The 25,241-nt window shown below is 46.3% G+C and overlaps 1 protein-coding gene across 12 annotated transcripts in view; it reads right to left on the minus strand.

Annotated features, from left to right (window-relative positions):
- The window catches only part of LOXL2 (lysyl oxidase like 2), a 63,425-nt gene that overhangs the window by 36,559 nt on the left and 1,625 nt on the right, over positions 1-25,241 (minus strand). For 2 of the 12 annotated variants that reach the window (XR_012626638.1, XM_074852443.1), the window contains exons 1-7: positions 24,068-24,181; positions 16,074-16,190; positions 14,446-14,531; positions 14,044-14,243; positions 13,387-13,594; positions 5,471-5,910; positions 2,840-3,015 (exon numbers count right to left, since the gene is read on the minus strand). Coding sequence is in view for 11 of the 12 variants with exons in the window: in XM_074852443.1 (XP_074708544.1) it covers positions 2,840-3,015; positions 5,471-5,831 (537 nt within the window). In the remaining variant the exon portion in view is untranslated. Of the gene's footprint in view, positions 1-2,839; positions 3,016-5,470; positions 5,911-13,386; positions 13,595-14,043; positions 14,244-14,445; positions 14,532-16,073; positions 21,048-24,067; positions 24,258-25,241 lie in introns of those variants that run through there. The other 10 variants (XM_074852453.1, XM_074852448.1, XM_074852446.1 and 7 more) reach the window with 10 other exon arrangements.

A 25,241-nucleotide genomic window follows, 5' to 3' on the forward strand; every position in this document is an offset into this window, starting at 1 on the left:
TTTAAAAGCAGCTTAAGGGCAAACGGAAATATCTTCCCTTGGAAATTTCAGTGGGAAATTTGTATTGGTTTACCTCCGTTAGTGCAATAGCTGAAGCCAGGGGACTGGTGGAGAGACCTGACCACAGCATTGCTGCTCAGTAGAAAATTCCAGGCCCCTCAACCCCTGATCTCATTCCAAAGAGAAAACATCACTTGGGCAAGCTGTGGGCTACAGACTAAAGAACCCAGCGGCTTACAAAACGGTGATGTTTCCTCTGGTGAATGTGAGGTATGATAGACAGAATTCCCAGGCATGTTAGAGAGGGCAAAGACTTTCAACTTGCATTCACACAAGCCTTTTGACCTCCCCGTTTTGGAGTTTATGACCCTATGAGTAACCCTGCTCATCATCTTTGACTCAAACTATGTCAACGCCAGCTGCTAATGAGATAAAGCAAAGATTAAGAGGAGGAGGAAAGCTGAGAGGGGGAAAGAGTTTAAACATCTGACAGCTAGCTGTGACTGAAGAGTAATTCCACAATGGCATCTTAAAAATTTATAGCACATCACCTTTAGCCTTAATCCTGCTGCAGTGAAACCAGCAGAAAAAGAATCCTTTCAGCTGCCAGTGATCTTGTAGGGGTATAAGAAAAATCAGCTTGGCTTTGCAGAGCAGAAGCAATAGTAAGTTTTTCACAAAATTCAGGCAGTGATAGGAAAGGGAGAAGCACACCCAGACAGACATGGACACATAGAGCTGGGGGTGAGAGCAGCCACTGCCTAGAAAACGGGACACTATTTTCTACCACCAGGCCAAAGTCACAGGGACAGCCAGGCTGACAGCTCTCAGTTTAGTGCAGGTACATAAAATAAAGCTATTCTTCTATTTTACCTTTTTCCCCCCACCAGTTCAATGTCTTTATTCACCAGTGCCCCTCAGCAATTGCTGTGAATGCCGTTACTTGTCACGTCAGTGGATGCCTTTGTCCATACGTAGCTCCCACGAGCTGCCAGGACGTGGGGAATGTGACTTCTTACACTTATTTCTCCTGAGTGACCCTGCTGGCGAGTCAGGCTTCTGCTGCATGGACTGCTTCAATCTCATGATTCATTTTACTTATCATACATGCAGCTTAAGCCCCCACGCAGCACCAGCTAGCCCTCAATTACCCAATGTGTTCAACTCATTAGTCAAACTCCAGTGCTTAGCTAATGGAAAAGCAGAGCCCTCCGAAGATTTTATGATTAATATCTGAAGCATCTTAGAATGAAGTGACCTCCGTCTAGACTAAAGCATCTTTTCTCCCAGGCCTCTGTTTTGAGGATTCACTGTGGCTTTGGGGAAGCAGCCTCTGCCAAAGCCATCACTGATGTTCCATGATCTCGCCTCATTCCCCGAACAACAACCGTGCCATTGACAGAGGCAGCTTGGGATCCCTCCGGGGAGGCTCCTTTCCCTCCTTAGCCAAGCGAGGCAAGGTCAAGGCAACCAAGAGAATTTCAGCTCTTGCATCCTGTATCTGCAGCCTTATACAGGAGCCTTCCAGGAAAGGGCTGAATGCTGCCTGCTCACCCATACAGCGCTCTTCCTAAAGCCTCAGCAGGGCAGCAAAAGCTTTGACTGAGCATATTATCCTCCCTTGTCAAGCACGCTGCACTGCATTAACCTCCAGTGGAAAAATCTGGTAGAAGAAAATGCTGGGAGATGCTTTCTAAATCAGTGGCTGTGAAGTAACTGCTAGAATAATTTTGTTTTAAAGTGATAAAGACGACTGCATCCATTGTTTCAGATCATGAACAAAGCCAAGATTCAGCCGTGGAAACCGCACGGTGATATACAATACATCCTGGATTCCCTGGCTGCTTAAAATAAGATCTGACTGTGGTTACTGGATAGGATCTTTCGATAAATTCTGACCAAGGGCAACCACTGAATTCACGTACTGAAACACCAGAGCATCCGAAACAAGGGAGATGTTAGCTGAGTCACCACAAATACTTTCCAACCTGAAAAGCTGAAGGAAAAAACCATGTTTCTTCTCTCTGAAGAGCTCAGCCCAACTTCTTTCCAGCCCAGCATTCCCCCAGCTCTTTATTCTGCAGATATCTAACCAGTCCACTGGAAGGTGATTCAAGCATTTTGCTTCTGCCATTTCCCCAAGAGTCTCAACCTCAGCCTAGCAGCTAACCCAGTCACAGCCCAGAACCCTTCCCCCAGGGACCAGCCCACATTTTCCTCTCTTCAGCTCCTTTCATCACTTCCAGTACTAATCCCCCATTCCCACAAATGTTTCCATACAGTTATCATGGTTACTTCATCATTGCTTAGCCAAACCGTGCAAAAATATCTTTATGTCTTTCCTTATAAATCCACCCATTTCAAGCCATGGTTGTAAGCTCAATTCACCTCCAATCCAACCCTACCTGCTGGTCCCCCTGTTATACCAGAGACCTCCAAATTGCTCTCAGTAACAAAGGGGAAAGAAAACTCAGTAATTTAGTACCATGAACCAACAAAGTCATCCAGATGTAACGTCTGTGAATGCAGCACACGTCCTGTCTAAGTTATTAGAAACATAATAAACCAGTTTTCAATTCTGAAAATTGATTGTGGAACACGAGCAATATATTTTCTGCTTACGCTATAAAAAAATCTTTCAAATTCTTATTATACATACAAATGCTCTGAACAGCTGAAATTGAAATCTGAAAGCTGCATCTTTAGCCAGCATCTAGGAACACTGTCTAGAGTTTGCTTTAACCACAGTGTGCAGCTGGGATAACTATCACATGCAGCAGCAGACATCCCTGTCCACAGAGGCTCCTGATCAGCAGCTTGCAGTTTTAAGTGTGTTTACCTCTATTTGGTTAAGCAATGAGTTGTCAAACTTGAAGCCAGGGATTCTCTTTTCACTGCAGACCACTCCCACGTCTTCGGTGTGTTTGCAGTCAGTTACTCCCCAGCCATTGGAAGTGCATGCTGCCAGGGTGGTCTCCTTGCCATTACAGTGGACATTGTCCATCCAAATTTTCCCTGAAGGGAAAAGAAAATAGAACTGAGACTCACAAAGAGGGTAAATCTGGATTGTACTGAAAGCAAGTAGGGCTGCTGTGCTCTTACTGTGTCAGGGGAAGAGATTACTGCTAAAATAAGCTAAGGAACATCAGTGATCCACCTCAAGTACTTACTAACTGGAAACTGCTCTGCCCCACAGCTTCCCCCTCCCTTATCTGCGTGGTAACAAAAAGCTACCACCAGCCTGCAGCAGATCTCCGCTGCAGTCCTGCTCAGTGAGGACTGACCTCCTCTGATGACAGCCACTTCAGAGCACGCAGTGTCACCGGGTCCCCTCCATTCGGCTGATTAGACCCCACCCTCTAATCACCCTCACCAAATCATCCCTTCTGTATTTAAGGCTTCTCTTTACATCACTTCTCATTTATCAAATCCTGATTAAATCTCTTGTAGGAGACAGGGCATTTAATCAAAACTTTGAGCTAACTTTTTTAAGCAGATTTTTGCAAAAGCTTTAACAAACCACTATGGACTGCAGCCTCCTGTTATTTGGGTGCTCTTTGAAAACAAATTGCCAGATCCAGTTTCCAGACTGTAATTACCAGTTTCCCTCCAGCAAAAAGTGTGTGCGTGTACACACGAGCATGAACATGTACATGCATATATATATATATATATAGGATTTTTTAAAAATTAGGTCCCACAGAACTCCCTTCTAAGATGAGCAGACAAAAATCAAAAGGTGTCACCTCCAAAGTTTAGGCCATGTTTTTCCAAGAGCAGTTGAGTGCAAAAGACCCAACAGCATCTCTGAGATTCACCTTTTCAGAGGGCTCATTCTCCCTTTGGAAATGTGCTAGGCACATGCTGCTCCCCTGCAATTTGCCCCCTAAATTGCAGGGAGCAAGGGCCAACAAGCAATTCCCATACTTTAGGGTACCAAACACTTTGCTTGTCTGAAGAGTAACACGTCCTTTGGACAGAAGGAACTGCTCGACCCTCAGAGCCATGAGGAGATTCTGTAGCTGTTTCCCTTGGCTGTCCCAGCTTTGTTCCAGCAGCCCGAAGACATTCAGCTGGTTAATCACCTACCAGCCCTTGACGTGCTCCCCAAACAGGAGAGCAGAAAGAGCTCCCACAAAGCCTGGCTCTGTGGTTTGAGGAAGGTACGATCCCCCCTGCGCGGGCTCTCTGCATCAGGATTTACCCAGCAGGCAGAGAACGCTCTCGTTAAATCACATGGCAATCAGTTTCTGGTTTGTTTTCAAATGTCACGGCCTCTTCTTGCTTGGAAATCTCCTGCTCTACCCCAAGAGCCAAAATCCACAGCTTGGGACAACGTTCAAGGTTTTACATTTCAGTCAAGTCACTGTTAAGGCCTGCGTGCTCTTTCATGGGCAAGTTTATAGGTGTGAGCACTAACGAGCGGTGCTGAGTAACAGACACACAGCACATCTATCCCTGCTGCAGTGGAAATAATCTGCCCGTGGGTTACATCAACAGTGTGCCAGGCTTCAATGCTTGCAGAAAAAGTTCTTCTTAGGTCAACACTTAACTAACAGCATATTAAAAGACGACAATCAAATCTGTTGAGCTATATACTGTTACAAAGCTATTCTCTCTCAAGCATTATGATTTTAAGAATTCAGTGCTACAACTCACAGTCACCTTTCCAAGTCTTTGTTCAGCACATATTTGGGAACGGGGTGCAATAAGGTGCGATCTGCAATTATCCACACATCCATCAGGTACAATTTCGAAGAGCAAGAAAGGATGTACAGTTTGGGGTGAGGGCAAATAGCTTTTCCCCACCAGGAACAGCCTGAGTGCGTCCAAGAGGATTACTATAAATATTATTATAATAAATATATTATAATAAATAAATATAGGACATGAAGTGTGCACACTCTTTTGGGTTTTTATAGGCTGGTCTGCACCACAGAATATGATGCATGTGCTTCTAGAGGGCTAATGGGGAAAAGAAAGATTTACATAGCATCACATAGGCAGTCTGTTTATAGCCTAAACAGTTGAGAGGAAAAAACAAATAGGGGGAAAGAGTGTTTAGAGGCCCTGTTTGACTCACTGCAAGGCAATGGAGGTGTGAAGAGGGAAATGGATCATCTCTACATTACACTTGTGGGTACAGCTTCCCTTTCGACTAGCTGCTGAAGATCCTTCTGCCCTTTGCCACTGCCAGCTGCTCCCAAGCATCCCCTCCCAAGTTCACACACCGCAATCTGGTCCTTCATCTCTTAATCTCATCATTCCTTAACTTGTTTCAGTCAAAACAAGCAATCACCTATTATTGAAGCTATTTAATCTGATTTAAAGAAGCACTGCTTTCCCAGGAAGCTATTTCAGTTACAGCTGCAGGAATTATCACTACATCTTAAATTTGAGTGACAGGTCAAGAATTACTGGGGGTTGGAGAGACAGCCAGTACAGTACCACTGCTCTGGAGTGACCTTACCTTCTCCTTTTCCATACTTGGAGCTCGGTAGCCAGGACACTGCCTCCACGTAGCCCAGCTCCCTGCAGACCACGTGCGCAGCGTGGATGGAGAAGTCATCGTCGCACACCGTGCCCCACTCGCCGCTGTAAAACACCTCCACTCTGCCTTCGTTGTGTTTTCTCTTCTGCCCTGCAAGCCGCAGCTGGATCTTGGGAACATTTGCCGGTCTCTGGGGGGGCTGGTACACTTGTGGGGGTGGCTCAGGGTAACTGGGGAGGTAGGGCCAGTGTTCGTACTGAGCAAAGCCCAGCGGGCTCAGGGAGATGAAGAACAGCATGATCAAACAGTGGTTATGGGTAAAACCCAGGAATCTTTCCATTTTCAGTGCTCACAGTTCTCAGAGCCAAGTCCTCTGCTAGCAGCTGCCAATCAGTGCAGGTAGGTACTGTGTGGCCGTCCTGAAACAAAAGGAAAGTTTGAGTAAGGCTTGGTAATGACACAGACTTCATACCTCTTGCTTCAGCAGGGAGTACAGCTATGGAAGAGACTATGTCCCATGCTGCCTGTAAAAACCAACGTCAAGTAAATTATTTCTTGTGGGGTGAACGAACAAAATGAAGAAAATACCCACCCACATTAAAACCATTTGTAAGTTTAGGTCAACTTGCCAAATAGTTTCAGCTGGAAAATACTTTTTTCCAGGCAAAATTATACAGGTTGTAAGTGCTAGCAATCGATTTCCCTATTTCTCCACAAATCCAGTAGTTCAGTGGCTCCAGCAAGATATGGCAAAACTTGGTTCAACTCCTACCAGGACTGAACTGGACCATTTTTCTCTCATACCTCCTTCAATAAAGAAGCCAAACCCATCACTTAAACAGTGGAAAACCAGAAGGGTAACGAAATGTATTACAATATGGTCAGAAGTGAGGTATTTATACCGAAGTCTGTTTTCCCAATACGGTGATAGAAGACTTATTTCTGTCACTGCACGTCCTGTTTCATCTGCAGAGAATCAACACATGTTACTGTACACAGACACTCTGCAGAAGTAGTCTTGGCTAACCTTGTCTGTCCGATGGTGTAGTGGCTAACGGTTGCCAGTTTTTGGTTGCTAAGTCTGGATAGAGACTTACTTTTGTCACACAAGTGCTATGTCCTTAAATAAGCTAGTCTTTTAAGGTATGAACCAGCAGCTTTTTGACTCATGAGAGGAATTTCGTCCAGACGCTGTGCAGAGTTTAAATCCTGGTCCTTTTCTGCCCACTTCCCACTCACATGCTCCCCAGCCTTCATTCAGTCACCCAGCACATGGAGTGGTCAAGCAGCACACGTGGGGGTTGAGGATTCAATAGTTTCCAAATGAAGCAATGCCAGAGCGCAGTGGGAAAAAGCTCCCCAGCCCTTTAAAGCTCCATTATTTCCTGGCAACCACCAAAGGGGAGGGAGAAGGGGAAAGACTTGGCTCCAAAACCAGATGTCTAGAAGCTAAAATCCTCCAGTATTTTTGCTAGGTCTTTGCTATCCCTACAAAATGACCAAAAGATCACATACTCGTATGAAGACTCAGCCTTTCAAGCTGCCTAATGAGGAGATGTATCAGGAATCCAGGCAATTAGCCTGAAATCCAAGAGACATCAAACCTCAGCTCTGACACTGACCTGCTGCATGACCTCAGGCAGGTCACTTCCAGGGCTGTGCCTCAGTTTCCCCTTGTGTTAAACAGGGCTGGTGATCGTGAGCTGCCTACTGAAGTGCTTTGGGATCTGGGGGTGAAAGGCATTTTCCTAAGGAACAGACAACTGAAACAGGAAGCGTATGGGTTAAAAGCACTGGCTATCAGGGGAGGAAATGGGAAAAGCAAGGGGAGACTTTACAACAGGTCTAACTAAATCCAGGAGAGGGGGAAATATATGGCAAAAAATTAATGGAAAATAAACATTTGGTTTCAAGGAGCCACGTACTTTCACATTGGTTTCACAAGACTGAGATTTGTAAATTTTCATCAGGCATTCAGAGAAATACTGCTACGGAAAGAAGGTATTTTTCAATTTTTTTTGCAGGTCAGGAGGTGAGGCTGAGAGGGAGGAATAAAATAAAGTCCTGCACCACGTCAGAGAGAGTTGGAGGGCAAAAGAGGAGGGAAGGGCAACTGCTTTCACAAGGCTGCTCCCCTCCAGCAGCAAACAAAGGGGATTTCCCCAAGCAAATGCAGTGGAGAGGGCAGGATACATGTGTTCTGTAAAAATAAAAGGCTCCTGAGTCAAGGCACATTAGTACTAGTCAGACATGTCTGACTTTAATACCTACTAGCACTGATTTTAAAAGAAACCTCTTACAACGTTTTTCATGGATACAAGATGGTTTTTAGCCCAGAGGATAAACACATGGGCAGAGCAATTGTCATGAACAGTATAAAAATCTTCGAGTAACCCCCTTAGCCAGATCATAGCAGAGAAGAATAACATATGTTAGTTATAAGTAAAATTACTGAAGGGGGGTGTGTAACTTCAAGCTTAGCAGAACTAACTTCAAGCCTAGTGGTCTTCAGAAAAATCTGGTTTTCAGTTTTAATCTTCTCTAAACATCTGTTTTGACCTGCTTCATTTTATGTGGCTGTTGTTTCTTGCTACCGCATAAATTGGAATTTAAAAGCTTCAGCAAACGTTAATCAAAAATTAAGTTGGACCGAAACAATCTCTCTCCAAAAACTAAGATGAGGGGTAGCAGGGCCCTGACTTAACTTAAAGCTGTTGGGTTTCTAAAGAAGTCGTTAGAGCTTTCCCATGGCTGTCCCCCACACAAGAACACAGTGCTCTGTTTATATATTGCTGGGACCTTCTGAAGTGTCTGGATGGCCTTGCTGTGTAGCAGGCCACACGGAGGATATCTGAGAAGGCCAAGGCAGATAATGTGTGGTGAGTAGCCCTACAGTCAAGTCCTGAAGGACCTCTGGCTCTCAAGAGATTAGAAGGCACGTCAGCATAATTAACAAAATATGCCAAATTCCCCTCTAGGTTACGGGTTTATTTTATGATACTCCAGAAAGCTCAATAGTCAACTAAATAAGAATTTTTTACAGGAGAAAAGGATCAAGAAACAGTGTGTAACCAGCAGGTCAGCATGTTTTACTCATCCCTCTCGTGCCAAGGCAAACAATGACCAGCGGCGAGCTCTGCGCTCAGGTTAATAGGGGTCTTTCATGATCAGAGGCCAAGGAATAGCTAAAAGCTGTGCAACACCAGTTTCCAGACCTGCTTTCTATTCAAACCAAAGCTCTCGAGTCATTTTACTGAAGAACTTCAGCCAAAAGACACAACAATTTGGGGAAACCATTCAGAGGCAGGATGTAATAGTTACCAGCTGAGAGCGGTACTCCCTGAAGCGTTAATTAATAAAGCAGACAGACCACTGCAAGATGCCAGAGCCTTTCAAAAAGTCACAGCACTGGGAGACCTCATGGTCCATGAGCAGCTGGGGAGGAGGGTCACAGACTTCCAGGTTACTTTAATTGATACCAAGATTAGTCAGGGAGATATTCATTTAGATTATAGTAAACAGAGTAGGTGGAACTTTCACTCTTGGCAAAGCCTTGCTGAGTCAGACACCCCAGGAGCCCCAAGACTCCAGAAGGCAACTGTAGGCAGGTTTGCTTTTGCTCCCCAAAAGCTTAGAGACTTCAGAATCGGGCAAGACAAAAAAAAAAAAAAAAAAAAAAAAAAAAAAAAAAAATCACCATTTACCATAGAACTGAAGAAAACCTGGCAAGGGAACGTAATGTTGCCTGAGAGCCCCCTGCTCCACAGAGGGAAGCATGGCTAGCAAAAAGGAATTTTAACAAGCCTGTGTGAACACAATCCCAAACCTTTGCTAAGGAAAATGACTCGGGGCACACACGTTTTGTGCTCAGGTCATACAACGTCGTAGCTCGTCTTTGTCAGGATCCTGCAAGGATCAGGAGGGGCTCCTCGAGAGCCCAGGGAAGGTCCTGGAAAAGCATTCAGAAATCTCCCTTCTAGTCCTATTCCACCTGCGGAAGCGAATCCCGGAGGAATTCTCCGTAAGATCAGAACAGCAGCAATCCTGCACGCTTCAGGAGACAACACTGCAGTGTGTACTAGCAACCACAGCCCGTTTTTCCTTCAGGTCATGTTACCATCCGCTTCAAAATAGTTACACACTCAAACATTAAGAGACAAAGCTTTCACAGTGTTTGCATCGCCCCAGAAATAAAACCTTCCATACCCAGAGGTCTTATTTATTGAGCTGCTTAAGAGAAACTATTCAGACTAAGTCACGACGTCAGGAAAAGCAGCAGAATTTGAACACAGGCATATTTTAGTATTTCCACAAGAAACAGCAGCCCAGGTACAATGGGGAAACTTCAGGAGCTCAGTGTGCTCAGCAGCGTCCGGGGAGGCCACCCAGCACTGAAAGGGGCTCTCAGCTTTCTGTCACCTATTGAGATTGGTCAGGAGGGACAACGGGGAGTTCTGGCACCGGAGAGGCTCAGGCATCTCCTGGCAGAGGCGTCCATCCACACCATCCAGGTCAGCTTTCGTTGGGAGACAAGCAGTAAAGCAGGACTGGTCTAGAGGATTGATCACAGAATCAATAAAGCAGCACAGAAAATTTTACAGCACTTCTTCCACTCCACAGCACAACAGGAACACGAGTCCTGGTTTTATCCTTTCCTGGCTCCTCCTGAAATCTCTCTCCTTAGCTACAAGACATTCGTTTTACTGCACCAGATCAAAGAAAACTATCACTGCTCTCAGTGAGAACACACGATGCAGCAACAGGCTCCCTTAAGAGCATCTAAAGAAGCAAACATGGACAGTATCACATAGGAGTCAACTGCACACACACATTTATGGAGGCATCATTAGAAGGAACAATAACAAAATTTAATAAGGAAAATATTTAAGTAAACCCACTCCTCTGCTGCTGCTGTGACCAAGATTTAGACCCATTTTTTCCCCCAGTCTCAAAGCAAGTCGCACATGCTGAACTTCCTAAGAACAAATCTAGGCTTAGATTTGCAGAGCGTTTGGTTTGTGCTGGCTACTCCCTTTATTGTAGGGCTCATTCCTCCCCTCACACCCTCTCTTTAATAGCCTCCAGATTTATTAGTGACGTAATCCTAAAAGTATATATTTTGGTCTCCCCATTCAAAAGAATCCAAGACAGAACATTAAAAACCTATTGAATAAAGTCAGTGGAGAAGCCAGGAAAATACTCCAGGTCTCCTGGCTCCCCATGCTGTACTTCAGGCCATAAGATGATTCTTCACCACTGCATTAACATGTAATTTAAGGCTTCAAGGCATTCTCCTGCTAGCTGCTGACTCAGTCCTTTTCAGGACTCCACTCTTAAGTCTTGAAGGGAACAGATGGACACAGGCTTACAGGGAGATGTGCAACAGTTTCATTTCAAAACAGTATCGAGCTTTTACTTCTTCAGAGAATTTACCAGGTGAAACTAATAGGCTATTCATCTACCCAGATCAAAAGCTTGCTCCTACCAGCAAGGATCCCTTTTTTAATTTCATCAAATCATCCAAACAATAGATCAGCTCAGACAAAACCAGAAGCCCCAGCTTTCCTGCTTCCGTCCTTATCCAGACAACAAAAGGAAATTCTGAGGGGTTGATGCGAGTCCTTTGTGACTGGAGATCCAGCAATGCTCCATTTGGCTTGGCATCCATCAGGAGGAAGAGACAATTAGCACTCTGAGCACTGCTGGCACGCCTGGGTCTTGGCCAGGAGCACCAAACAGTTGGTATTCAGCCACTTGAAACGGTACCGCCTGAATCGTACACCCTGCACTTCCACGTCCATGCCCCATCACCCAACGCACATTCCTCGGCATCCCGCGCCCAGGGGCCAGGCTCAGGAATTCCCTCTACCACGGAGGCAGATCTCCAGCCAACTCAAGGGCAACACACACTGGGCCCCTCTCCAGTACTGTTAAAGTGAATAGAAATGCTACCACTCGCTTGGGCAAAGAGCTCAGACACACTCTCCAGTTGTTCCAGGAGACTCGGCCCTGCTGCGGGCACTAGGGCTAACGCTGTCATAGATTAAATCCCCATTGATTATAAACCCAGTGTAAACCACAAATGAGAGCCCTCCCATTCACACTCTGAAAACACTAAGACATAAAAGTCACTGGCAGGGCCAGATATACCAAGCAATGGCAATAAATCCAAGTCTACAGCAAAGACCCATTAGCTAGAGGAGCAATGTAGGACCAGTACTTACCCCAGTGGTTAAGGAGTGGACACAGTGAAGTGGGGCGATCAGAAAAATCACCATCCCTCTGAACCCTCTTCCTAGAAATCCCCAGGCATCCTGTGGATTGACTTCAGCGTAACTGAACCCACCTCGGAGAGGAGCAGAGCAGCACGGGCTCGATAACACGACTTGTGTACAGCGTCCCGTGCCTGGGGTGGCCTCCTCGGGGGCGAGATGCCGTCCTGCTACAGCTGAGGGGCCAGGCAAACCCCTTCTGCTCTCAGCACACAGGCGCTTTTAGGAGAGGCAGCAAAGGCTAAGGCAATCCAAAGAGTGTGCTGGAGGTGGAAGCCGAATGACTGAAGGAAGCTGAAATGCTGCTGGGGTCATCTAAACCTGTCTAAACCTAAAGGGGTTTTTTCAGTAAAAGGCTGTACAGGATTGAAGGCAGAGCCCAGAACACACAGGACAGCAGAAATAATTTCAGGATAACAATTTGACATGCTACAAATCCAGAGACTCTGCAAGCCAGAAGGATGGCAATATAATCCGCTAGCGATGACTCCGAGGAACACATTTCCTCTGGATTTCTCTTCACAGTTGAGGAGAAAAGAACCGATGGCTATCAGCCAGTACCACTGAGCCGTTGCCATTTGTTCACCCCTTTCACTCTGGCTCCCTGGAGCTCTCTGACCAGCGTAGGGCTTTCGTAAGTCCCTTTAGAGCCCTGTTGCTGCTCAGGAACTGAAACCTGCTACCAGGGAGCTGCAAGCTACCTTAAGAAAGAAAATTTCACATTATTGCAAACTGGCCAAGGACAACCAGTAGAAAATTCAACAGTTGTTTACATCAGGGAAGCTACCAAATGCAATTTTCTGCTTCTAGTCTGTTGGGATGCTGCAGGGAAAGAGAGAGCAAAGTCCCAGTATGTCCTCTCGCAGCAGAGGTAAAACTTACACAATCCAAAGCTATAGACTTGCCATGACTCTACCGGCCACACGATCTCACTCAAGAGAGAAACAACATTATTTAATGATTACTAAAGAACCTCTGACCTCTGCTTCACATTCAAACGCACCTACATACACGCCCTTTTTTTATTTCCTCCCAAAAGCTTACTGAAGTATGTACCACCTGGAACAGAGGACAGTTTGGAGTGTTTGCCAACCGATGAGGATACACTACAATGGGCAGCTCTTTGAACAGACAGCAAAAAATATGTATATAGCCCAGGAATGTGTGTTGGTTGCCATCACTTGCTATTGAAGCTAGACAGAAGAAGAGAAGCTCTGACGGACAAACACACTAGTTAGAGTAGGAACGAAAAGGCACTTTGCTTGTGTTTTCTTTTAAAATACAGCTGCGATCTAACAACAGAAAAATCAGTGTGTGTGGAAGTTGCCTGACCAAAGCCCTTTGCATCACTGTACGATTAGATCTGTGAGATCCAAATGTTTAGAAGCATACTGCTCTCCAAAGTCACAAGGAGAGTTGCAAAGCTGCAATTTTTGCAGGGCAAAACACCCAGATCCATGGTCAGCATATTTCATGAAAGGGTTCAGCTGAATGCTTCTTACAGCTTCCAAATCCAGGCTGTGGCCTCTTCTCGGATCTACTTCTTCAGCTGAAGCAATTCACGTTTGCTTTCAGCTTCACCCCCCTGATGCATTCAGTTATCTCAGAAGGCAAAACACTTGCCTGGGGATCAGATGGACACATGCAGCAGCATCTCTCCATGTCAGGATTGCAGTTCAAATATGCTTCATTTTGGGAAGTTCTTTATTTTCCTTAACTCTTCCCCTTTGCCTGGTGTTGGGGAATGAAGACGAATAGAGATGTGAATCATGACATCTCTCAGGCTCCTGGCCAGCACCAGCTGGCTGTTCCTCAGAACTTGTGCTGTACTCTTAAAAGAAAACAGAACTTATTCCCAAATAGACTTCCAAGACAATTAAACAGAAAAAGTGATTTTTGAACCTGGTAGTAAAAATTCTTTAATTTGTAGCTAGTGGATGCAATTATGATGACCAAGCAATCTGTTTGTACTTCGCAAAAGCAGCAGTGGCAACTAGAGCTATATACTTCAACTCCTCTTTTCATGAAGTTTACACAACTAGTTCATGAATAACAACTCTACAAGAAGGTACCACATTAAAATCCACAGCTGACACACACCCTCACAGAGCCAGATACACGCATGACCTAAGTTTGAAGAGCATTAGCAAAATACTAGACATCCTCCAAGAAGGAGATCCCTCTCATGCCCCTGCATAATGCTGTCTTAATTAATACAGCCTAACCCATCAGCAGCACAGCCACAGGACGGGTTGACTTGAGAACAGCACGTTGTTTTACCTGTGAAATATCAAACTTCCATCAGCATTACTACAGATTAGGAGCAGGACTTTTCTTCCTCAATGCGTATATTTGCAGACATTCATAGTAAACACGTATCTGCACACACACGGGCTCCCAGAGGGTTTCACAGAAAGTGCTTTGCAAACCAACTGACTGGTTGGTCTGATAAATCATTCCATCTACTGGAGCGACGATCTCTAGGAAAGGACATCACTGTGTTTTTAGACAGTACCAAGAATGTTATGAAACAGTTCAGGAGGAGAAAGAATAAAAGGTTAAAATAAACATATAAGCAAGAAACAAAAAAAAAAACCACCCCAAACAGAAGGGCAGTTAGCAATACGGTAAAGACAATGAACTTGGGAGTCAAACTATTGAAAAAAATCCAGAGAACAGTACCTGGCATGCATTTTGGGGTCTCTGCTTCACTTGCAAAAGGACAGCTCTTTCAGCAAAATACATGGCTTCTCTATCAAATCACCCTGCTGAAGACAAAGGATTGTCCTCTACTACACCATCAACACCCCCCTTCAGTCTTGGTGGCTTTTCCAGGCTGCTAAAACCTTGTTGAAGGTTTCTCTAAAGCCCTCATCTCTGCCCTCCTGCCCCAGCACTCACAAACCACCACACTGGATTTGACTGGAGAACAGACTATCTTGGAGTCTCATCACCTGAAGTATCAAACTTCGTATTAGTAACCCATTTTTGGGGGTGCTTTCCAACATCATCCTGCACTTAGAACTAAGATCACATGAAATTCATTCCTGCAGCAACAAGCATCCAGCACGCTACGTTGAAGATGTGGTTTCTCCCTATATGCTTTGCTATTACAGTAGCTCATGCTGATATTTCATTTTATGTTTTCTAACTGCTCTCTAGCTTCCAACCGAGGGAATTCCATCACTGTGGGTGGTTCAATACAGATGAAATTAAACTGACAAGTAGAAACCCTAAAGCAATTATTTTCAGCCCCTGTTCAGTACAAACTTGAAAGCATGACAACATCATCTCTGTGAGCTGATTATAGAGATGCTAAACTGTTTTCCTACTACACTCCCAGATAGATAAACTAGGATCTTTCTCTATAGTCTTCTAAACTATCTTGGTCTTTTTTTTTTTTTTTTTTTTTTTTACATGACACCCCCCTCACCCCCCCCATAATATCTGTTTAAACTAAACAATTAAAATTAAAAGAAGGCAGAGTGTGCATGCTGAAGAATCAGAACTTGACCTGGACTAGGTTCATTGCAGAGAGAAACATCCCACGTTCCTGTGCTGTAACTTTTCAGGTGGATACCACTGCCTACCCTGGAGTCATCCTGAAAACTACGGCAATTGCTGCATGCTGGAACAGCCTAAAGAAAGTTGCTGGTAGGCTGGGGGCTGCTTTGCAAGGGGCTGTGAATCCCAAGCAATGACAGCAGAAAAGTTTTTTAACTAGGCACGTAACTGTTCTGCCAATGGGAAACATCTGCAGTGAAGCCTTTTCCTCTGAAAGAGCACAGTTATTCAGAGAGGAGAATTTAAACTGCTTCTGAAGTTTAGCTGGTAACATTTACACAATGCTGATGGCATGTACTGTAGCTTTCTGGTCTAAATCAAGCATATTTTAATAATATTGCAGAATACACATTGCCTGAACTTGCAGACAGTTTGCAACATGTCTTTTTTTTTTATTTCATCTGTGTGTGCCTATGAGCAAATCTTTAACTCGGTCACAACATCTTTGCAAAGTGACACTGGGTAACTGCGTCGTCCCACCCCTGCCAAATCAAGTCTCAGGGGACAGGAATTAGAAGAAACGTCCACCTTCTTCCCAGCCTGTTATGTCTAAACATCATACTTTATAACAAACTGATGGGAGAGAAAGACAATAGGTTCAAAGAGAAAAGGGAAGAAGTGAAATCAAACTTTCAGCCCCGAAGCAAGAGAGGGTTAGAAATGTTTATAAACTAACTCATCAGCCCCTTCATCTCTGGCAATAACGCCACCGTGCCGGCCCGCGGTCTCGGCAGGACAGCGTTTACCTTGGAGTTAGTGGTAGGCTGTGCTGGGGGTGACCTCTGTCTTGTCGTGCTTCATGAAGTTCTTTCTTCTGGGCTGAGCGCGCCGTCTGAGTGGTCCCCTCTGCGCTGGAAAATATCCTGCAGCCAGAGAAATATGCTGCAAGAAGCTGCTGCTTCCTGGCAAATTTCACTAGAGTTAGTCAAGCAAACCCCTCCCCAGAGCCAGCCCCTTCAGCCTCAGCTCATAGCGGGTGATATCATGGGCTTGTCTTGTAATCTGAGCAGAAGGACTGCAAGCAGAAAAGAAATGGGGGGGTGTGGAATCTAGCCAGAGTTGCAAGGAAGGAGGTGGATTAGGAGCACGAATGCTTACTCAGGACGTTCCTAGAGAACAAATATTGAGAATCGTATCGATATCAGTGTTAAACAATACAGTGTGGTCACAGCGGCTTTGAAGCACCCCAGCTTGATTCAGAGCCTCACAGTGCTAAGCACTCTACACATACAGAGGAGTGCAGGGTCCTACAGTACAGCATCTTCAAGCTTACACCCCTCCCTACAGTTTGTAGAGTTTGCAGCATGCCATCTCCCCAGCTATTCAGGTATCCCCCACCTTAACCCTTCAGCATCCAGAAATTGCTTTTCCAGCAGCTCAATATTCTTAAAGCTCGTAACTACAGCCTCTCAAACCAAGGCACATACTTAAAAACCATCTAGATCTTGCAGTAAGAGTTAATCCACACTCCTTGATATCCCAAGAACTAACCAGATACTGAAAACCATTCTTCATAAAAACCCAAAAGATCAAAAGTCCTGACCTCTTCTGTGTCAGAAAATTCAGAGCATCTGCGGTGCAAACAGCTAGCAGTGAAATAGTAACACTGGTCTGAGCTAGTTGAAATAGTTCTATCAACAAGTAACAGCTAAATCAATTAGACTTTATTCTGAGGCCATGTAAACTTCTGCAATCTTATCAACTAGCGGGGGTTGTGCGTTTTTAAAATTGTCCTTTTTTTCCTCCATTCAGGCTTTTAATGCATCATAACAATTCTATTCCCTTCTATTTTCTGTAACCATGAAAATAACAAGAAAACAGTGTCTTTCAAATCTCTATTACAGAAAAGACCTTGAAATTTTGTCTTCTGACCCAATTTTGGACAGCAACGCATTCTGAAGTGTCAGCATTTCCCAAAAAAAGGAAATATATTTTCTCACCAGCTTTGACATTGGGTATTTAAATCTATGTTCAGTGCCTTTTTCATACAAGTCAGCAGAAAGTTGATAGGCACAGAAAGAACAGCAGGTATTCCCAAAGGCTAACTTTCAAAGGAATATTCCCATTTCTTTCAGCATATTCATATTTGTAAAGGACTTCCCAGCAAGCCCTTCCCTAGCACACAACTGCTGCCTATAGCATACTCTTCCAGGTTAGTCCTGCCGGGTTTCATATCAAATTCTCAAATTAATTCTATTAATTATTTTGAAAAGTTCAAGTGCTTAATCCACGTGCTTAATCCAAGTGCTTAGTCTGTCAGACTCTCCCCTTTTCCCAGGCTTTTCATCACTTCCTAAACACAATTTACCCACCCCAAGCAATGCCCGCTTCCTGCTCAGAGCACAACTCCATTTTCTCAACCCCAACCACAGGAAAAGCAGCATTTGTTCCTAGTCCCAGCTGCTCTGGCACTGATGTGCAGAGCTTCCCCACGCTCTGATGCCACCTCTTATTGGAAAGGGATATTGCACTGAACTGGACACCAACATTAGAGGAACCTGCGACGTGCTGGCAACAGAAAGGAAGTGATGGAAGTTTGGAAGGGTAATGCTGCCCTGCATCATTTAAGCAAGGTCATAGCTCCTCACTGAACAAACTGACAATACCAGGGAAGCACAACCTTGCTTACAAGAGACCGTAAGGTTCAGCACAAAGTCCCTCTTGCTCCCTGTTTCACAGGCTCTGTACGTGGAGTAGTCTGGTCCAGAACTGAGGGTTCAGCCTAACACAAGAATGGCCCCAATACTTGCTGGCAACACAGGCTCTGAGATGGGACCCACCCCCCAGGAGACTACCCCAGCTGATAATATTGGTAGGATTGTGACAACCACATTCCCACGAGGTGGCAAAGCCTCCTGTGGGCAGTCCCCCAAGATCAATGGCGGTGTTAAAAAAAAAAATTAAGAAGAGGACAGTTATTTCTTGGTGTGACATAGAGGATAGCAAGAGGTCAGGACTTAAAGCCAGGATGCCACTGAAACAGAGCTCGGCTTTTCCTCCAGGGAAGCCAGCACAAGTGGTCAGCAGGAGGTTTAGCACAGCACTCCCCAGAGCCCTAATGCTCCTGTACCAGGAACACTCATGAAAGAGGTGAAACACTGCAAATTGCAATTAGCATCGTGGCCATCACCAGAGCACCACTGGGTGGGTCAGGCCTGGCCGGACTCACCTCGCTCAGTCCCAGGGCCATCAGGGGAAAAACGTGTCACTGCAGAAGCTCCACAGAGCTATTTCAGACTGGCAGGAAGCTGAAGGCAGTTTGGCCAGAGGAAGGAATGTGTGAGCGTCTGCTGATCAGGGCATGGAGAAACATGACAGCCTGACAGAGGAATGTTTGCCGAATGCCCGGGTCGGGTAAGGATACAAACAGCAAATGCCATGAAGGCTTCCAGCTGATGGAAGAGTTTGCTGGTTGCATAAAGCAAAACATTCAGCAGGAATTCAGCAAAGCTCTTCAAGGTAACGCGCTGGATTCAGGGAATTTGCTGCCCCCTTCATACTGCAGCTGGTTAAGACCAAAAGACAAGCACCAAGCAAACAAAAATTAGAAAACCTCTCAAAATCATATAGTCTACAGAAAAACGCTGCTCCAACTGGATTTGCATCATCTGATCATGCAAACAGGCGACCAGGGAAACCACTTGCCAGGCCCACCAGCCATCCTATCGCCTCCCAACCTGTTTAACTGTCACCTCGTTGCTCTTGGGGCTCTGTGGAGTTTGCTGCCCTTCACCAGGAGGGAAGCACAGATCCACCACCCCCTCTTATTCTCTCCCCAGCAGAAACCTTTCAGCTTCTTCCAACCCAAGGGCAAAGATACACCCTTGTGGGCAGCAATACCATAGCTAACAGCAGGCACCCAATTTTCTGCATTCAGTGACTCCACATACAATGGATATTTTCATGCAAAATACTTGTACAAGCACCAGCTACAGCTGAATCTGTCTCTTGGCCATACACTCAGCCACCATTTCAGGTCTACATCCCTTGCCTACATGTTTTCTTCTGCATCTGCCTGAAGGACACGCCTTGCCATATGCACAAGTCAAGACTGGTTTTGACCAAGTAGTCACAGTCATGGTCCATGCTCCCAAAAATTAGGTACGCGCTATTAGGTTCTATAATCTCTCTTCTCCAATTTTCAGTTCTTTTAAAAGAAGAGAAGGCTCATTGCCTCCCCAAACCTTGTGTTTTCACCCTGTAGACTCTCTGGAGCCGTAGGTTGGCTTGACCTTTCAAATTCACAGAGCAGATACACTAAGCTCCGTAAAGGTTGCTCCGCACAGAGATGATCTAGGTGATACCTAAAGAACTGAAGGACCCGACTACCCTGTAAGAACGTTACTGACACGTGGCAACTTTCACACCAATTGGCTCTAGCGGAAAGTTCCTGCAATGTGTAATTGGAGAGCTAGATCCCTGCTTTTGAGCTCGTAGGATGGCTAACAAACCATCCTATTGTCCAGCACTTCTGGAGAAGTAGGTCTATGCTTCCCTCAAAAAAGGCATATAAGCCAATTTATATAATACATTTAATCCCTAATGGAATTTCTACAATTTCCACATCAGGAGTTTGGTACTGACCGAACTGACCTCCCAGACTCCCATCCCCTGCTATTTGGTTACTGCCAGGTGCTGTTGAAAGGACTGTAAACTTGTGTTGTTTCTCTTCAGGGAGGGACCGTCGCATGACATAGCTCTTTTGCAGCCAGCAAAGGTGGAAAAATGAGATTCATTTTCCATAATAACTTCAATCCTTTGAGATCTGTTTCTCCTCCTCTGCGTGTGTTCTAGTCTAACAGTCAGAGCAATGCAGGCGATGAGCACAGCATGCTTCCTTCCCATCACCCACTTGATTTTCCATGCTTTGCAGTCACCCCCTCACACCTGCAGGCCTCAGAACTTCAGTCTTGCAAATCAAGCTCACTAAGGCACAGCTGACCACAACGCTCTAGAAAAACATTCCAAAACCATCTCTGCTGAAGTCCAGACTCTAACAAAACAGCACTTTGAACAGAAGTGCAGATCAGCCTCGTATGAGATCCGATAGAGCCGTGTCTTCCAGCTCTCAGTTTGATGCATCACCTAGAGAGTAACACACCTTCAACATCCATTAACTACACACCTATCTCTGAGCAAATGAAAGGCTCATACGTGAAGGTGGGTGAAAACCTGAAGCCCCAAGAAATACTCAGAGCAGACATATTTCTGTAGCAGGCGCAGGGGCTCAGAGATGATGCCTGTTCCTGTACATGACAGCAGCTGTTCCTTCTCAGCCCCAGGCAGCTTGAACAATAGAGCAGTGCACACCCAGAGAAACCACATACATCTTCCTTGTATTTCTCTCCTCCTTAACCTTTCAGGAAAGGGGTGGGGGGAGGCCAGTTAGTGCCAAAATCTCCCAACTGGAATGTGAGCTTCTGGTTTTCCTAGGCCAAGAAAGACCCATGTGCAAGGCACTTTGTGAGTACTTTCCATTCTCTATCTGTAGGAGCAATTACACAGCCATCCCAGCTGTCTTTGAGCACTGATTCAAGGAGTCAGCTGTTGAAAGGCAACTTCCCCCAAGCAATCTCCTGACAAAGTGCAGGTGGCATACAGTTATCTGGGCAGCACACACCAGTGTCCTTCCCCATACATCCAGGTTCCTGACAGAGTCCCTCTGTGCAACTCAGCCATCCAGGAGATGAGTATAGAAGGGTATAAACAGAGTTTTGCCCCTAAAAAATGTGAAAAGAGTGAGATTTCTAGAAAGGAAAAGAGTTTGAGAAACCCAGCATCACCAAGTCAAGGCAGTGACAACACTAAGGGAAAAGGGAACCTCAACCCATCCCACTACCAGCTTGATGCTGGTGCCAGCAAGAGATGCCCAGAGCCTGGAGAGGGGTCCCAGGGCAGCAGGAGAGCACCTGGAGAGCAGCACAAAGGAATTCCAGTCAGTAATTCAGCTTCATCAGGGGGGCGACTTAAATGCCTCTATGCAAATGCACGTATTGTGGGGAATAAACAAGAGAAGTTAGAGATGTGTGCACTTACTGGCAGCACAGAGCTATGGTGGGATGGCTCCTGTGACAGAGTGTGGGGATGGAAGGACAGGCAGGGCTGAGCGGGGAGCGGGTTGAGAGCAGCCCTGGGGAGAAGGATTTGGGGGTATTAGTGGACGGAAAACTGACTGTGAGCCAGCACTGTGTGCTCACAGCCCAAAAAGCCAACTGTGTCCTGGGCTGCATCCAGAGCAGTGTGGGCAGCAGGTCGAGGGGGGGGATTCTCCCCCTCTGCTCCGCTCTCATCAGACCCCCCTGCAGTGCTGGGTCCAGCTCTGGGGGCACCAACAGCAGAAGGACACGGACCTGCTCGAGTGGGGCTAGAGGAGGCCACGGAGATGCTTGCGGGGGGCTGGAGCACCCCCCTGTGAGGACAGGCTGAGAGAGTTGGGGGGTTCAGCTGGAGAAGAGAAGGCTCCAGGGAGACCTTAGAGCGGCCTCCCAGGACTGAAAGGGGCTACAGGAAAGGGGGGAGGGACTCTTGAACACGGGTGTAGGGATAGGACGAGGGGTGACGGGTTTAAACTGGAAGAAGGCAGATTCAGATTAAGTATAAGGAAGAAATTCTTCCCTGTGAGGGTGGGGAGGCCCTGGCACAGGTTGCCCAGAGAAGCTGTGGATGCCCCCTCCCTGGAAGGGTTCAAGGCCAGGCTGGACAGGGCTTTGGGCAACCTGGGCTAGTGGAAGGTGTCCCTGCCTGTGGCAGAGGGGTGGGCCTAGGTGATCTTTAATGTCCCTTTCAACTCAAACCATTCTAGGATTCTAATCCCACACGTGCAGTGAAATGCACTAAAAGTCCAGGAAGGAGGGTTGCATTTTGTCTTCTTATCCTGAGGGATGGCGGAGGCCCTGGAGGTTTACCATCCCCTCCCACTAGATGGCAAGAGTCCCCCTCCTAACAGCAGAGCCTCTGCAAGCACATACTTTGTGTGCAGGAGCCAGAGAAGGGGCTTCTGGCCCTGAAGAGCACTGAGCAGATAGAACTGGCCTCCCATCCAGTCTGTCAGGATTGATTTTGCTGTGATTAAGCTAGCTATGTCCGGGAGCAAGGGAGAAGAGAGGAGGAACTGAGCAGAATAAGACCGCTTGGTTGCACAAGGGGAAGGATGCTCAGGAACACAATGTACTGGCCTTCATTACTCCCAGGCAAATGCACCAAATCCCTCTTCATCCTTAAAAGGCGTTATGGAAACATCTGGTTTAATGTCTTTTGTGCTGATTCACTGTGACAGACCAAAGAACATGCCCTAACAAGAACAGCCTCTGCCAGCGGTTCTGCTCTTATGCAGAAGCTTGAACAATTCGTTCAAGGACAGAGACTCCCCTTGCTGAATTTGTGAGAGAGCTCACTGCAAGGTCAGGACACGGGAACAGCTATGTAGAGATGCATTACACATCCTCACGTCTGATCCCACCGTTTCATTAACGCCCTTCGTGCCTACATGACCAGCAAGGAGCTAAGGACCCTCAGCTGTCATGGCAGGCGATGCCTTAAGAGTTACCTGAGATTACTGCCTTCTGCTGTTTATTACTGCCTGCCAAAATCTGGCCATGGCAACCTAGAGAGACCACCTAATGGGGAAAAAACCTGGCATCTTGTCTGCAAGTCACTGTGGGACCTATCAGCAGAGGAGAAATGCTGGTCAAATGCCATACGCACGAGACCTGGGAACAGAAGACATCTGTAATCTATCTGTAGGTTCAAATCCAGCCCTGCTCTGCACATTATTTGTAGCAGAGAGTGTAGAGCGAGTAACCTCCAGGACCCTGGAAAGCATCTGGAGTTCAGGAAAACCTGGACATCACATTGTGTCTTCAGTGCATTTGTACGTTGCCTGAACACTCCCCTTTGAAGATCAGGGCTCTAAAAAGCATCTCCAGCAACACATCTCACTCATCATCTAGGAAGACACTGCTAACCCAGTCCCGAGCAAGTTCCCACCACCACTTCCTACCAGCCCAAAGGCCTTCAAGCACAAGCAGGTGAGAGTCATTGTCGTCCTCCCATTCTTTAAACAAAGGGAGGGTGACCTGAAAAACAACTGTCAGGACCTGGTCCCCTGAACACTACACACAGAGAGGCCGGTGCCCAGGGAGAGGGACACAGCAAGAGCTCATTTGGGCTTTCAACCAGCTTCATGCATTATTTAGTAGCAACAATGGCTGAAACAATGGGACAAGAAAGAACAAGGTGCCCCCGATCAGGCATGCCACCAAGTCACTACTATTGACTGTCCCCCTCCCTAAGTGGTGCAGAGAGAGAAAACCCTTTTGTTTCCAACAAGCTCCCTACCAACAAGCACCAGCCCCGAGAGGAGACCCATGTGCTTCCTCCCTTCCCCACCCTCCCCTGCCTTTCTCATGGGTATACTTTTGTCTCCCAACCACTTCTTCCATTAGGGGCCACGTTTGGCCATGTTTGTTTTGGACATTTTCCACACACAAAAACATAACAACAAAAAGAAGAGTGATATGTTTAAGAGGCCGTGAAGCCAAAAGCTTCAGTATCATTCGCCTGTCCATTCCAGGTCACTGGGATAGGTCAAAGAGCAGTGCCCTTGCCTCCCCTCTGTGCTTTTCTGCATGCCTTACCTGTCCTTAATGGACCTGGAGAAAGGACAAGGTGAATAGGAGAAGCAGAAGAAAGAAAATAAAGCATGTTAATGCAGAAACAGACACAAACAGATAAACATTACCATTGTGACTTGGGAATCCGAGCCTAGGAACGGGCACTGAGTGAAAACAGGTATTGCTAAGTCTCCTAAAGGAATCATGTTTCCCCTGGTGGTGTCGCTTACTGTAGTCTCTTTGGAGCAGGCTTGTCCAGGGGTAGGATGGAAAGGCTTCCTTTTTTATTTTACCCCTTCATCTGGAGCTGCAAGAAGAGCTACAAGAATAATGGTTTTAGTCTCCCCCTCAGGAGATGCCACAAAGTTCTTCCTCCTCTTCCAGAGCCCCTGCCCTATCCTGCAAACCCCTAGGGAGGGGAAAAAAAAAAGTGAAATAACAAAAAAAACCACCACACACACACATTGTAATTCTAATTATTGGGACACTACAGCCAGCTTGTCAAAGAAGGCAAGAGCTGAATTTGCAAACACTTGCCACAGGATAGTTCAAGCACCAAAAAGCAGAGCAGTCTTGTAAGTCCAAGCATTTAGGTTTGGCACTCAGCTGATTGCTTTTGAAAAATCTGCGCCTCCCTCCCCATGCCTTGTGGGCTTTAAGCTCTTAAAGCAATTAAAGGCACCCGCTCATCTGTCAGCCTCGATAGAGCAAACACTAACACGCAGTGAACTCCCACAAAGCCCTCACAGGAAGGGCCTCACGCAGCCCGTGGGCCGAAATCTTGTGCTGCGTTACACAGGACGGCGCCTGGCTCCAGCCCCCCCCCGCGCTGGGGGCTGGATGACCAACATCTCGTTAATCAGCAGCACTTGGGCACCTCCTCTGGGGTGCTCCAGGAGGAGCAGACTGTTCCCCAATCCCAATCCTACCCCACAGGCCATCCCCTTGGCCTCGCAGACACACCAGCGGCGAGACCATGGGAGCAGAGTGACCTGCAGGGTGCTCCAGCTGCTTCCTGGCACAGACATACTCTGATCACACCACAAACCTGCACATAAATATACAATCAGGTTGACATGCTCAGCACCATTTTGTTGCCCTACACTGCCCTGATGGTCAGGCTGGTACTCAAAGCTGGTTTTTAACATCATTTCTTCTAAAACACACTTTCCCAGCACAAAAATCCTACTCTTTTCCATACCCAAAACCCAAGCACACCCCAGTTTCAGCATTAAAACCACCTCCTGAAAGAAGCAAAAGCCAGAGGTTCCAAGTCACTGATGCTCTGCTCTTTCCAAAGGC

This window comes from Strix uralensis, chromosome 28 (genome assembly GCF_047716275.1).
Source record: "Strix uralensis isolate ZFMK-TIS-50842 chromosome 28, bStrUra1, whole genome shotgun sequence".
Classification (NCBI taxonomy): domain Eukaryota; kingdom Metazoa; phylum Chordata; class Aves; order Strigiformes; family Strigidae; genus Strix; species Strix uralensis.